General features: G+C 39.8%; 1 protein-coding gene across 13 annotated transcripts in view; it reads left to right on the top strand.

Moving 5' to 3' along the window:
* RBMS1 (RNA binding motif single stranded interacting protein 1) overlaps positions 1-16,155 on the top strand; it is a 442,165-nt gene that overhangs the window by 332,124 nt on the left and 93,886 nt on the right. For all 13 annotated transcript variants that reach the window (XM_056533368.1, XM_056533363.1, XM_056533374.1 and 10 more), the window contains one exon: positions 3,195-3,253. In XM_056533368.1, the coding sequence (XP_056389343.1) occupies positions 3,195-3,253 (59 nt within the window). The remainder of the gene's footprint in view (positions 1-3,194; positions 3,254-16,155) is intronic.

Below are 16,155 nucleotides of genomic sequence, written 5' to 3'. Positions count from 1 at the left end.
AAGCAAACATTAATCACTATTGGTTTCTCAGGATTATCCTGAGTGTGGACAAGCACAACAGTGTACGAGCCATGTTCCTGTCAGTGATATAATCCAGTGAAGCAGCGGACGTGGGTTGGGCGCCATGCCGTGGAATGTTGGGCCGGGCCTTCTCACAAACTCCCATCTCGCTGAGGAGGGGGTAAGAAGAGGAAATGAAACCTTCAAAAGACATTGTTCACATATTTAACCATTTCATCGCGTCGTTGCTTTTTTAAATTTCCTTGAGCTGTGATTGTCGTTTTTAGGCCTACAATAACTTGTAATGGGCAGCGACCAATTCACTTATAGGCTGTGGCTAAATGGTCATAGTTAGTTGCACTTGAATCCTGGTAAAATCCTGGTATTACCACAACCCGACCTTTGTATTAATGGAAATGACGCCTTGAAGACCTTACAGCTATTGCAAGAAACCTGACTTAGGCCGGGTTCACACCACGTTTTTGCAATACAGTTCACGCATACGTTTTCAATGTGAAAACCGTACGGAACCGTATTGAAAACCGTGTGCATTGACTCTCCTTTGAAAACTGTATGCCGAAAGATGCATCCGTTTGCATCCGTTTTGCATATTGTACGGTTTTGTCAGTTTTTTTCCCCCGTACCCAAAACCGCAGCCTACCACGGTTTTTGGTCCAGGTGGAAAAACGTATGGAAACTTTTTACTTTTTTTTTTTTTTTTTTTTTTTTTTAAATATGGGAGTCAATGGAAACCGTATTTAAAATGGGAGTCAAAGTGAAACTTTATTCATAATAGAGTGAAAAGTTAAAAACGTAATACATTTTCTTCAAAAAACGGATGCAACCGGACATCATTTTTCAAACCGCATACGGTTTTTAACCATATACGGGTTAACATTTGTACACACGTTTTGATACAGTTTAGTCAGGTTTTGAGGAATCCATTTTTCATCCACAAACCTGATATGGGAACTGTATTGCAAAAACGTGGTGTGAACCCAGCCTTACACTTGGTCACATGCAAGTAGGGTTGCCACCTGGCCGGTATTTTACCCGCACAGACAGTATTTTGGCCACCCTGCCAGTATTTTTATATAAAAAATACCGGCAATGCAATGGCCGGTATTTATCCAACCAATCTTCCGACTCCCGGAATGTTGCACCATATACTATACCAGTGTTTCCCAACCAGAGCACCTCCAGCTGTTGCAAAACTACAACTCCCAGCATGCCCGGACAGCCAACGGCTGTCCGGGCATGCTGGAAGTTGTAGTTTTGCAACAGCTGAAGGCACCCCTGGTTGGGAAACACTGACCTATACTATATACTACTATATTGTCCAACATGCTGGGAGTTGTAGTTTTCGTTTGGGGAAGCTGTTGAGCCACAGGCTGTATCAGGGCATGCTGGGTGTTGTAGTTAGTAACTAACTGCAGCTCCCGAATTGAATAAAAAAAAAAATAAAGCGTTCAAAAAGTCACATCAAAACAAAAATGGTACTGTTAAAAACTACAGATTTGGGGCGCAAAAAATTAACGCATATAAGGAGAAATACCTTTTTTTTTTTTTTATAGGGGTCAGAATAGGACAAAATTTCCCCACATGTGTATCCTGTGATGTCATGCATATTTAATTAATTATGCAAATTAGCATGGCCGGTATTTTTATTTATTTTTATTTTTTTTGCAACAAAAGTGGCAACTCTACATTCAAGGTAAAATCTCACCGCAATCTCTACCTGAAACAGGGTTGCGGGTGACTTGTGACAGCTGCAAAAAGTCAGAAGCAGACCCCCCCCCCCAATGGTTGTAAAGTCCCCTAAAGGTCCATAAAGATAGAAAAAAATCTTCGATTTGTGATGATCCAGTAATTTCAACTCGACCCGCAAATAACCAAATGTCATTGTGTAGTCATTGTATTTACACCTGCAGTAGATTCGGTAACTCCTTCGTACATCTGAATGGACGTTTTTCAAAAGCAACCGGATATATGAAACCAAAATGTCTTCAGAACATCTACTATGTCTGCTTTTCCACGTAATCTGCTTTCTTTTTTGTGCATATGATTTGATATTGTTATTCTTTTATGTGTAAACTATGCATATCAAAACTGTCAATGGAAAAAGGGATTGAGACCCAAAATAAGCACCAACATAGGGGCAGGAGAAGTCCTCATCTCCGCAAGTAGTGTAGAGTTGATGGATGTCTTTATCTAAGCCCAGCCTGGTAATGGGAGAATTAGGAAATCTGTTGAGAACCCCTGCCCATATCCCCTTTTAGGGCTGGTTCACACTGCCGTTCTCCTCCGGTAAAGGGAGTTCCGTCAGTCAGTCCGTTGCGAGGACAGGAGTTGAGCGGAAAAAAAAATACTGCATGTCCTATGTTAGTCTTTTTTTTTCTCCGCTTATCTCTGTAAAATGCTGAACACCCAACAGACCCCATTCAAGTCAATGGGAATCACCGGGACCCGGTGGTGTTGGTTGTGCTCCGACCTGTTCTGGATCTGTTTGGCACATAACAAAAGATCCGAATGGACCTAGAATGGGTCATAGTACAACAGCAGTGTGAACTTGGCCTTATGTCATTTGGACATTACCCTCTATGAGCTAAAACGGAGTGTTTTTTTCTCAAGAGTGACTCCGGTTTGGTGGGCACAAGGCATTTGTCTAGTACGTGGATGAACATTCATCTGAATGGCCTCTATGTAAAATTACACTGATACTGGATGGAAAATGCTTAGCTGGCTGTGATTTCTCTCTGGAAAATCAACACTTTGCCAGGAATACTAGGTTCAAGAACTAGGGTGATCAACTGATCGCTCAGATTTTAACAGGGATTGTCTCACCAGAAGAACGCGTTTCGGCACAATCTTGTTTCTCTTCTTCAGGTCCACCAGATTAAAGAACTAGTAACTATGTGCATCAGTGGTGCTGTCACGCTTGGATCCGGACACTGACTAGTTCTTTAATCTGGAAAAAGTCAAAAGATTGTGCCGAAACACGTTGTCCTTTTAATTACATGCAATACATTTTATATCCGTCCTGTGCATCGCTCGTGGTCATTCATGTACTGATAATGCAGCAGCGCCTCGAAGACCCTCCTTTTGGTTGCCTACCCCCTCTTTATGTATTACCGTAACCTCAAGTATTCAGCGCCGTTTCCCAATACTAATTTGAATTTCTTTTATCGTTTCAGATATGGCAAAATTGTATCCACAAAGGCAATTCTGGATAAGACCACAAACAAATGTAAAGGTAAGACTCCATAGTGCTGACGCCTTTTTGTTACCCTCCGTTTTTGGAAAGTTGAAATACTAAAATAAAGTTCATAAAGCCCTAAAAGGAAAATGCTACTTCAGAACAAGCTACGTGCCTATAAAGCATAGAATATAATGTAGCACTTGGAAATTTTACCCCTGGCTGCCGACATTTGTCTACAGGCAGAACCAGATGATACAGAATTACGAGGCCATTACAGCACCGGTACATTTGCGCTCACAAAGGGGGCGGCCAGCCAACCCACCTGCGAGAAGGAAGCTTGAGCATAATAAAACATTAACGCGCTCTGCGGCTGCTTTAGGCACGATAGATCAATGAAATTCCAATGCCAATGTGCCGAAATTTACACTAGGTATTTTTCTATAGGTCGGAATGAAGCCTAAAAAAATATTTCACCCTAAAATTAAAAATTCTTTAGCCTTCCTCTTCTGATAAATTGTCTGACAAAAAAAAACCCTAATTTGGCTGTCTCTCCGTTACATCTGTTTTTGGAAAGCTGAGTGAGCATCACAGCCACCATTACAGCTCCGGCAGGGACTGTCGTCTAGGCTTTCCAGACTCATCAGCGAAAAATCTGTCCAGTTTTGCGGTGATGCATCACTCACTTTAGCGACCAGGCAGATTGGCGACTCGAGTTGCTGGAAGTTAAAGCCCTGCGGGCGCCGTAGTGGCGGCGGCATCTGCCAAAATGTTTGACGGAAGGGAACGACTCAAGGACTTAAAGGTTAAGTAAGAGTTTTTTTGTTTTTAATCTGTCTGAATCAGTGTTTCCTAACCATTGTGCCTCCGGCTGTTGCAAAAGTACAACTCTCAGCATGCCCGGACAGTCAACGGCTGTCCGGGCATGCTGGGAGTTGTAGTTTTGCAACAGCTGGAGGCACGCTGGTTGGGAAACATTGGTCTACATTATCCAAGATAGTTACCATCCATAGACAGGATCCCCAACCTTTTCGAGTGATGGTCCGGAGCCACATTAAAGGGGTATTTCAGTAAAAAAACATTATTATTTTTTTCAGATCAACTGGCTCCAGAAAGTTAAATCAATTTTTATAGTACTTCTATAAAAAAAATCCTAATCATACCAGTACTTATCAGCTGCTGAAGTTGAGTTGTTCTTTCCAATCTGACCACAGTGCTCTCTGCTGACACCTCTGTCTGTCTCAGGAGCTGTCCAGAGCAGGATAGGTTTGCTATGGGGATTTGCTCCTGCTCTAGACAGTTCCTGAGACAGACAGACAGGTGTCAGAAGAGAGCACTGTGGTCAGGTTGGAAAGAACAATTCAACTTCAGCAGCTGATAAGTGCTGGAAGGATTAAGATTTTTTTTATTCAAAGTAATTTAGATATCTGTTAACTTTCTGGAGCCAGTTGATAGGAACAAGAAAAGTTTTTTTTTACTGGAATACCCCTTTAAAATAGAGGGGGAAAAAATGGTGGTGAAACAGTAACAAATTACTGGCACTGCTTAGGGGGTTACAATACATCTGCAATATTTTTATGGTGGACGCCATATTGTAATCGGTGTATATGGCCATAACTATGGGCTTCTGTGGGGTCAGGAGCCACGTGTGGCTTCAGAGTTGCAGGGTATGGGCCATTGATTTGCTGGACTCTCAATTTTGCTAAATCCTGTTGCCAGCAATCTCTGCCCCGGTTAAGTCTCTGTTCCGGATCTTTGTCGGAAGGGTCGTCAACTTTTGATGGAATGAATAGTGCAGCATGCTCTGAAACAAAGACTGTACCACTATGGACCACTTGATGAGTCAGTGGGAACCATTGGGTGCTGTCAGAATTGTCATGTAAAAGAAAAAAAAATGTATAAAAAATATATATATATCTAAAAAAAAAAAAAAAAAAAAAATATATATATATATATATATATATATATATATATATATATATATATATATATATATAAATAATATATATAAAAAATATTATTAATTAGGAGTAGCCTTATTAGCCCCATCATGCAAAATCATAGGATGTTGCAGAATCTTGTAATACCTTTTTTTCTTTTGGACTAAGGCTGTATTCACGCCACGTTTTTGCAATACAGTTCCCGTACCATGTTTGTGATAAAAAACTGATTCCTCAAAACCAGATCGACCATGATTTTAGGTACTCATACGGGGCAAAAATGAGCCGACCGGAATCAGCTTTTCACTCCGGTCGGCTCATTGAAATGAATTACATACGGGCGTCATACGGCTGAGATACGGGAGCGCAAGGTTTTAGGTCCCCCCAGCCGTAGGCGGTCCCGTATTGGGAAAAACGTGATGTGAACCCAGTCTTAACTGTATCAAAACGTGTGTACAAATTTTAACCCGTATACAGTTTAAAAAAGGATGTCCGGTTGTATCCGTTTTTTAAGAAAAAAAAGTTATACGTTTTTAACTTTTCTTTCCATTATGAATAAAGTTTCACTTGTTTGATTGAAATTCCAAGAAAAAAACTGTGCAAAGTCAAAAACCGTATGGTGAAAACCCGATGGAACCGTAAGCACATACAGTTCTCTACGGTAGAGATGAGCAAACTTACAGTAAATTTGATTCGTAACGAACTTCTCGGCTCGGCAGTTGATGCCTTATCCTGCATAAATTAGTTCAGCTTTCAGGTGCTCCCGTGGGCTGGAAAAGGTGGATACAGTCCTAGGAAAGAGTCTCCTAGGACTGTGTCCACCTTTTCCAGCCCACCGGAGAACCTGAAAGCTGAACTAATTTATGCAGGAAAAGTCATCAACTGCCGAGCCGAGAAGTTCATGACGAATCAAATTTACTGTAAGTTCACTCATCTCTACTCTACGGTTTCCATTGACTCCCATGTTAAGAAAAAAAAAAAAAAAAAAAAAACTTATACGGTTTAATACAGTTTTTCACCCGGACCAAGAACCGTGGTGGGCTACGGTTTTGGGTACAGGGGGGGAAAAAAAATGACAAAACTGTACAGGATGCAAAACAGACACAATCTGATGCATCTTTTGGTATACGGTTTTCAATAGAGAGTCAATGCGTACGGTTTTCAGTACGGTTTTCACATAGAAAACGTATACGGGAACTGTGTGTGTATGTGTGTAGAAAAAAGTGTATGTATATTGTATGTATATATATATAATATTGTGTACGCACTACCAAATATAAATGTGTGTGTGTGTGTATGTGTGTGTGTGTATATATATATAATATATATATATATTACAGCATAGAAAAAAGGGATGGCCGCAGCACTCCGATTAGTGAAAAGAAAGTGTCTTTATTCCATGAACAAAACTTGGTGCGACGTTTCGGTGTCCTCACAACACCATTCTCAAGCTTGAGAATGGTGTTGTGAGGACACCGAAACGTCGCACCAAGTTTTGTTCATGGAATAAAGACACTTTCTTTTCACTAATCTGAGTGCTGCGGCAATCCCTTTTTTCTATGCTGTGAATTGGATCCAAGACCAGGGTCCCTACTGATTTATTCTATTGAAGTGCTGCTCTACCCTTTTTTGTCTATATATATATATATATATATATATATATATATATATATATATATATATATATATATAATATAATATATATATATATATATATATATATATATATATATAATATAATATATATATATATATATATATATATATATATATATATATATATATATAAAATATATATATATATAAAATATATATATATATATATAAAAAATATATATATATATATATATAAAAAATATATATATATATATATATATATAAAAAATATATATATATATATATATATATATAAAAAATATATATATATATATATATATATAAAAAATATATATATATATATATATATATAAAAAATATATATATATATATATATATATAAAAAATATATATATATATATATATATATATAAAAAATATATATATATATATATATATATAAAAAATATATATATATATATATATATATATAAAAAATATATATATATATATATATATATATATATAAAAAATATATATATATATATATATATATATATAAAAAATATATATATATATATATATATATATAAAAAATATATATATATATATATATATATATAAAAAAAATATATATATATATATATATAAAAATATATATATATATATATATATATATAAATATATATATATATATATATATATATATATATATATATATATATATATATATATATATATAAATATATATATATATATATATATATATATATATATATATATATATATATATATAAATATATATATATATATATATATAAATATATATATATATATATATATAAATATATATATATATATATATAAAAATATATATATATATATATAAAAATATATATATATATATATAAAATATTGCCTTGCTTGTGAAGAAGAGGCATTTAGCAAGTATTAAAAGTTTGATGGGACTACGCATTGTGTAAATAATCTGGACTAGTAAGTAGAGATCAGCGAACTTACAGTAAATTCGATTTGTCACGAACTTCTCGGCTCGGCAGTTGATGTCTTTTCCTGCATAAATTAGTTCAGCTTTCCGGTTCTCCGGTGGGCTAGAAAAGGTGGATACAGTCCTAGGAAAGAGTCTCCTAGGACTGTATCCACCTTTTCCAGCCCACCGGCACACCGGAAAGCTGAACTAATTTATGCTGGAAGTCATCAACCGCCGAGCTGAGAAGTTCGTGACGAATCGAATTTACTGTAAGTTCGCTCATCTCTACTAGTAAGGAAGGGGTCAATCTCATCGCTGGGGGGGGGGGGGGGGGTTCTCCCGTTCCTTAGCAGAGTGCTCTCTTCTAACCTCTCCCTTCCCGGGCACTCATAACTTGCAGCCAGCATTAACCCCTTCACTTTAATTAAGCAGATCCTGTTGCAGTGACTTGGGTGGGAGGCAGAGACCTTACATACTACTGGGTCATGTTCCTGGCTATTTGTGTCACTGAAGGTGGTGGAGGGGGGGGTGACTGGGCAAAGGAAAGAATTCAGTCAGATGATTCCGATTTCACCATTCACCCATGAGTAGGCAGCAGAAGTCTATCTGGGGGCACCGAATTTCTTCCGTAGTTGTACGGTGGGCGGCTTTTGACTGACTCAATATTATGTGTCCAGAAAGCTGAGATATGAGAAACTTTCTTAGGATCTTCCCATTCTAGAGCTGCGTGCACGTAACATTACCCTATACCAGTGGTCTTCAACCTGCGGACCTCCAGATGTTGCAAAACTACAACTCCCAGCATGCCCGGACAGCCGTTGGCTGTCCGGGCATGCTGGGAGTTGTAGTTTTGCAACATCTGGAGGTACGCAGGTTGAAGACCACTGCCCTATACTGTTCTTTCTTTCCCTTAGTCGGGCTTTCCTCACATCTGTGTTGGTGGGTCTGTTAGGCGGTGCCGTGGCAAATTCTACCAAATTTGGCAGCGTGCACGATATAATTGGCAACGTTGACGACGCTCATGTGACTGATCCGGCTTGTTTTTCGGTTGCTGTGATGGATTAGTAAAATGGAAATGCCAACACAAGTGTGAAACTTGCCCAATGTGAGGATCTACGGTAGTGTTTCCCAACCATGGTGCCTACAGCTGTTGCAAAACTGCAACTTCAAGCATGCCCACATGATTAAAGTTGTAGTTTTGCAAGAGCTGGAGGCACCCTGGTTTGGAAACACTGCTCTACAAAGTAAAAAAAAATAATATTTTTGGGCTACCCATGTCATAGGAAGGTCCAGCTTAAACCAGCTCTAGGTCATCAAACAACACTTCATATGTCAGTTTCTTAGAGACCGGTCAGATTAAAGGGGTATTCCATGAAAAAAAAAAAAATTTTCTTCAGATCAACTGGCTTTAGAAAGTTAAAAAGATTTGTAAATTTCTTCTATTAAAAAATCTTAATCCTTCCCGTACTTATGAGCTGCTGAAGTTGAATTGTTCTTTTCTGTCTGACCACAGTGCTCTCTGCTGACACCTCTGTCTGTCTCAGGAAAGTTAAATCGATTTTTATAGTACTTCTATTAAAAAATCTTAATCCTTCCAATACTTGCTGACGTTGAGTTGTTATTTCCAGTCTGACCACAGTGCTCTCTGCTGACACCTCTGTCTGTCTCAGGAACTGTCCAAAGCAAGAGAGGCTTGCTCTGGGGATTTGCTGCTACTCTGGACAGTTCCTGAGACAGACAGAGGTGTCAGCAGAGAGCACTGTGGTCAGACAGAAAATAACTAGACAACTTCAGCAGCTGATAAGTACTGGTAGGATTAAGATTTTCTAGTAGAAGTAATTTACAAATCTTTTTAACTTTCTGGAGCCAGTTGATTTTGATGATAAAATTTTTTTTTCATGGAATACCCCTTTATATTGGCGTGGTATTGGCTACCATATGACTTTCAGGTTATCCCGACTGCCGAGACCAATCTCCCCCGGCTGAATATGGAATGAAGAAGCCACTAAATTCCCTTTTTATTCTTTTTCTGTGCACAATGACACTCCTGGCCACCCACTGTGCATTAATCCATACTTGGCAACACAGACAGGATCTGGTACTTTCAGCTCTGCGCTTGTTTGGCAACTCGCGCTACTTGTATGGCAGTGATCGGAACCTGGACGCCTCTTTTAGTACTGGTTGTGTGGCCACCATGCGCTACTGTACAAGCTAGGGAAGAATCCGATGGAGCACTCCACCATTCTTTTCCAGGGAGGTATAGACAGGACACAGGCATCTCCATGGAAGTTGGTTGTGTGTCTAATGGAAACATAATAAAGCCATGTGCATAAGACTCAAGGGTCATCGTGTTTAGGCCATACGCTGGGTTTTTCATTGGGAGGCGGTCACTAGAGTTATGCTGCCAAATCCACCGGGAGCATGAAATCTCGACAGGCTTACTCAAATGGGCACTATCATTAAAACAAACTTTTGCTAGTGCACTCCTTATGGTAAATAGAAAACTTTTTTTTTTATTTCTATTTTTTAAACAACGTGCATTGCAAATATTTTTTATGTTTTTATTTGTGTTTAAAAAAGCTGCCACTTGGTTTCCCCCTACTTGTCCAGAGCACATTTCCTTCCATCTCTTGCACAGACTTTGGACTCCAAAGTCCGAAATCAGGAGATGTCTGGAGTGCTTGGGGGGGGGGGGTGCAGCCATAGCCAATCATAGCTCATCTCACACTGAACTGCTCTGGGCTGTGTGTAGCAGAGTGAGGGAGGAAGTTCTCCCCTGTACGGCTTCAGATTATGTCACTCCTGCTGGGGAACGCCCCTTCCCAGTCTGTGAATCTGTGAGACTGAGCAGAAAATACAGAGCAATATCAAGGTAGAAAACTAAAAAATAAAGGCAGGGGGTGGTTTATCATAATGAAACAAGATCATGACATGTTCTCTTTAACACTAAGACGTTATAGAGAAAACATGGCTTCTTTCCACCAGCCCCGCCTTCATTTTCTCTCCATATATATGTACAGAGAGAGAACTGTCAATCAAGCAGAGTTGGGTGGGGAGAAGACAATTGGTTAATTTGTGTTCTCTGAAACATTGCAGTGTTTTAGAGTAATGGCGTCCTGACATCTTCAGTAGCTGTTGGCCAAACATTTGTTTTCACTGCGTCGGACTCTATACGGGAACTCAGTCGCAGAGTCTGTTCTAGAGACAAACCCTGGAACGGGACGGTCTGATGCTCAACAGACACCGATGGGTCTCATTCACTTTGAATGGGGTCTGCCTGGGTTCCGTTGGGCGTCCATTGTTTTTCAAAAGTTGAGAGGAGAAAAAAACTTACCTGCAATAATGTTCTTTATTTGCTCTGACGCAGATGTGAATGAGCCCAAGGTGTAAGGGGGCCTTAAAGGGGTAGTCCGGAAGGAAAAATAAATTTTAAATCAACTGGTGGCAGAAAGTTATACAAATTTGTAAATAACTTCTGTTTTAAAAATCTTTATCCTTCCAGTACTTATCAGCTGCTGTATGCTCCAGAGGAAGTTGTGTGGTTATTTTCGGTATGACTACAGTGCTCTCTGCTGGCACCTCTGTCTATGTCAGGAACTGTCCAGTGCAGCATAGGTTTGCTATGGTGTTTTGCTCCTAATGGACAGTTCCTGATACAGACAGGTGTCAGCAGAGAGCACTGTGGTCAGACTGGAAAGAACTACACAACTTCCTCTGGAGCATACAGTAGCTGATAAGTACTGGAAGAATTAAACATTTTAAATAGAAGCAATTTACAAATCTGTTTAACTTTCTGGCACCATCAGTTGATTGGAAAACCTTTTTCCCTCTGGAGTACCCTTTTAAAACAGAATAGTCAGTGAAGCCTGTCTGGATTCCATGTCGCCCTTTTTATAGAGTTGTGTGTGTTCTGAGTGGGGTCCCTAGTTCAGCATATTTAGGCAACTTACAAGTGTGAGGATTGTACAGGGGTCGGTCCCAGGACCAGACTCCCTTTAATATTTTTCTTTAATAGATAACTTGGCTTCTATAAAACACGACCTTCCTGAAAGTAATAGGGTCTTAAACTTTACTGTGTTCCTTTTAGAACCAACCAAGAGGATATATATATATATACACGACGGTAGAAAATGTCCACAAATTTCAACAACTTCAAGGACTGACACAAACTCAGATATAGTTGCCTATTTTTTTCTGTGAAGAACTTGCAGGGAGTGGACAGCCGAGGCAGATGATTTACTCTTCCCTCTGCAGTAAATTTTCCTTTTAATTAGAATCCTCCTCAGCGCTGAGATGTATTGCAGCATGTCCATTTTCTGAGAGGAATGTTAAATATTAAGCTGCAGCTCTATCCAGCCGTATAGACTTGGCTGCTGTCCTTGGAAATGACAAGTAATTGGCACTATGGCTTTAATTGACCATGTCAGCACCAATCCTGCAATTATTCCTGACAGTGCCTCCGCGGTGGCTTATCTTGGTCACATACATAGCCGCTCATTATGGTTGTTAGCGCTCCTATTTAGGACTCGCGCGCGCTCCCTCCCGTTATTTAGCATGTTAACTGTTTGCATGGTCATTATATGGAATTCTAAAGAGCCATAATGTATAATGATGGTCCAGATATTCACAGATTACAGCTAGAGAATGAATGCTATGGTCCACATTCACCTCCACCCGTGACAGCCATATCTTAAGCCAAGTCCAAGTGGCCATACACATTAGATAGAGGTAGGATGATGGTTAAAAAGCCGCTGAATGAACAATTATCTGATAAATGATCATGGTATATACCTTTTTAGTATATATATTCATCAGTAAATCCCTGGACTGTGTCACTACCGGTGATGTCAATCAGCTGTCCCACAAAAGTTTTGACTTAATGGCATTCAGAGGCGAGGCAAAAGGTCAAATGCAACGGGAATGGGACGTGGAGAAGCATTGGCAATGGGGTGAGGGGAAACCGAGCATTACGAATGGGGCAGTAGAAACCGAGCATTGGCAATGGGGTGAGGGGAAACCGAGCATTACGAATGGGGCAGTAGAAACAGAGCATTGGGAACAGGGTGGGGAGAAACCGAGCATTAGAAATGAGGTTGAGGGAAACCGAACATTGGGAATGAGGCGGCGGAAACCAAGCATTGGAAATGGTATATGAGAAACCGAGCATTGGGAACAGGGCAAGGAAAAACCAAGCATTGGGAATGGGGCAGGGAGAAACCGAGCATTGGAAATGAGGCAGGGAGAAACCGGGCATTGAGAATGAGGCAGGGAGAAACCGGGCATTGAGAATGTGGCAGGGAGAAACCGGGCATTGGGAATGGGGCAGGGAGAAACCGAGCATTGGGAATGGGGCAGGGAGAAACCGGGCATTGAGAATGAGGCAGGGAGAAACCGAGCATTGGGAATGGGGCAGGGAGAAACCGAGCATTGGAAATGGGGCAGGGAGAAACCGGGCATTGAGAATGGGGCAGGGAGAAACCGAGCATTGGGAATGGGGCAGGGAGAAACCGAGCATTGGGAATGGGGCAGGGAGAAACCGAGCATTGGAAATGAGGCAGGGAGAAACCGGGCATTGGGAATGGGGCAGGGTGAAACCGAGCATTGGGAATGGGGCAGGGAGAAACCGAGCATTGGGAATGGGGCAGGGAGAAACAAAGCATTGAGAATGGGGGGGGAGGGAAAAAAAAACAGCATTGGGAATGGGGCAGGGAGAACCCAAGCATTGGCGATAGCGCATGGAGAAAGCATGCTTACACCGCTAGAGGACACATACACAGGAAACTCACAAAATCACACAAAAGAATAACAAAAGCAATAATGCTTGTGCCTGGGAGGTTCAGTGCATTCATGGACCTACGTAGGCAGGAGTGGGGTGGGGATGGTTGTACCGAGGTGTGTGCTTGCACAGTAGCAAAAACCTAAAAACCTTTGTGGGACAGATGATCCGACCTCACCGGAAGTGACTGAGGTTCTCGATCTTACAACATCACTCGCTTATCTCTTTGAGAACAAACAGACAAATGGATCAGGCAAGTGAAATCCAGCATACCGGATCCTTCTCTCCCCCAACGAATGATGTCGGGGGGAGAGAAGGATATGGTATTCTGGACATATACCTTAGGCTGGGTTCACACTACAGAATCTCTGGGCAAAATTTCTGCCGGAGATCGAGCTGGCGGCACTAGGACCGTGTGGACTGCATTGCCGTCCCCATAGATGGCAATGCATTTCCGCCTGGATCTTTTGGGAAATCTGCTCAGAAATGCATTGCCATCTATGGGGACAGCAATGCAGTCTGCGTGGTCCTAGTGCCGCCGGCTCAATCTCCTGCAGAAATTCTGCCTGGAGATTCCGCAGTGTGAACCCAGCCTTAGACAGTCATCCACACTCTCTAAAATCGGCCCTTCGGTAGACTTTTCTCTAGTCTCTGGGGGCCTTAAAATGATAATTACTTGTTAAACATCACCCGACAAGTGTTTGTTTTGGTTAAAATAGTCAATTTTCATCCAATTTTGTATGCCAATTGTGTAGGCCTAACACATTTCAGCTTCTTATCATAACATAAGCCACCACAGAAGCCAGATCCTTAATCTATTAGATACCACCAGCGCCCTACTGACTTATGAACTAGGTACTTGACGATTATGATGTGGTGAAATTAGCTTTTATGTATTTTTGTATAGTTCCATATGGTGGGGGAGCTTCCAACGTGACGGGAACAGAAGCCTAATGATCTAATATAAAATTTATATACGTATAGCTATTTTCTTAATTGACTGTGATTATTTCCCATAGGAAATTTTTTGATATTATTTCATGTATTAACCGAAAAGAAAATGATTGGACTATTTACCGGTACATTTTAATAATCTGAAGGGGTGTAAAGCACTCTCCTGGTATTTTTAATTTAGTAAATACTTGCGTTCCTCATAAAATTATAATTGCGGAACAATTAGAACTCTTTATAGTTGTGTGAATACTCGGACAGTTCGGTGTTTCCATTCTCCTAAATTGGTGTTTTCCCAATGGTAGCAATTCAGATGTTGCAAAACTACAACTCCTAGCATGCCAGGACAGCCAACGGCTGTCCTGGCATGCTAGGAGTTGTAGTTTTGCAACGTCTGAAGGGCCACCATTTTGGGACACTGTCCTAGTTTCTATTATGAACACGGATTGGATAAGGCAAACCATGTATGGACCCACCCATTGGTAACACAGAGTTGTCAATTTATTCGGACCATTCCTGGAAGAATAACAGAAGAACAGCACAGAGATCCCCGACAAGTCATGACCTACTTCAATGAATCTGGTTCATATGATCGTTGATTAATCCCTTTAATCTAACATTGTTCACCAAACCAGAATCCATTTGATCTACTTCTACCATGGACAACTCTATTTTGAAATTATGGTTCACAATTTGCACCCCTCCCGGGGGCAGCCTACGGGCCTTGGGTTGGATCATTGTGGCAGCTTTGGAAATGACCCATCTCGAATATTACTCAAAGGACATATTTTTTTTGCAGATTTCATAGCTGACTAGTATAAGGGTGGGTTCACACCCCGATTTTGCTATACGGTTTCATAAAAAAAAACAAAAAAAAACAAAAAAAAACGTATGCAACCGCACAGTAAACCGTGCCCATAGACTTCCCATTCAAAACTGTATGCACCATAATATATGCGGTTGTCTGCGTTTTTCAAACCACACGTTTTTTTTTTACTTTTTTTTTTCTGGACAGAAAACCGTGGCCTACCACTTTTGTTTCTTTAATCAAAAACCTGATACAAGAACCATATAGCAAAATTGTGGTGTGAACCCACCCTTAAAGGGGTACTCTGCTGGGAATTTTTTATTTTTTTTTATATCTACTGGTGCCAGAAAGTGAAACAGATTTGTTAATTACTTCTATTAAAAAATCTTAATCCTTCCAGTATTTATCAGCTGCTCTATGCTCCACAGGAAGTTCTTTCCTTTTTGAATTTCCTATCTGTCTGACCACAGTGCTCTCTGCTGACACCTCTGTCCATGTCAGGAACTGTCCAGAATAGGAACAAATCCCCATAGCAAACCACTCCTGCTCTGGACAGTTTCTGACATGGACAGAGGTGTCAGCAGAGAGCACTGTGGTCAGACAGAAAGGAAATTTATATTATATATTATATTTATATTTATATTATATAATATATATATTATATATATTGTATATATATTTTGTATATATATTTTATATATATTATATATATATATTTTATATATATTATATATATATATATTTTATATATATATATATATTATATATATTTATATTATAATTTATAAAAAATTACTTCCTCTGTAGTATACAGTTGCTGATAAGTTGTGGAAGGATTAAGATTTTTTAATAGAAGTAATTTACAAATCTGTTTAACTTTCTGGCACCAGTTGATTTGAA

The sequence above is a fragment of the Hyla sarda genome, chromosome 8, assembly GCF_029499605.1.
Source record: "Hyla sarda isolate aHylSar1 chromosome 8, aHylSar1.hap1, whole genome shotgun sequence".
NCBI lineage: Eukaryota > Metazoa > Chordata > Amphibia > Anura > Hylidae > Hyla > Hyla sarda.
This window is presented reverse-complemented; position numbering and strand designations above follow the sequence as displayed.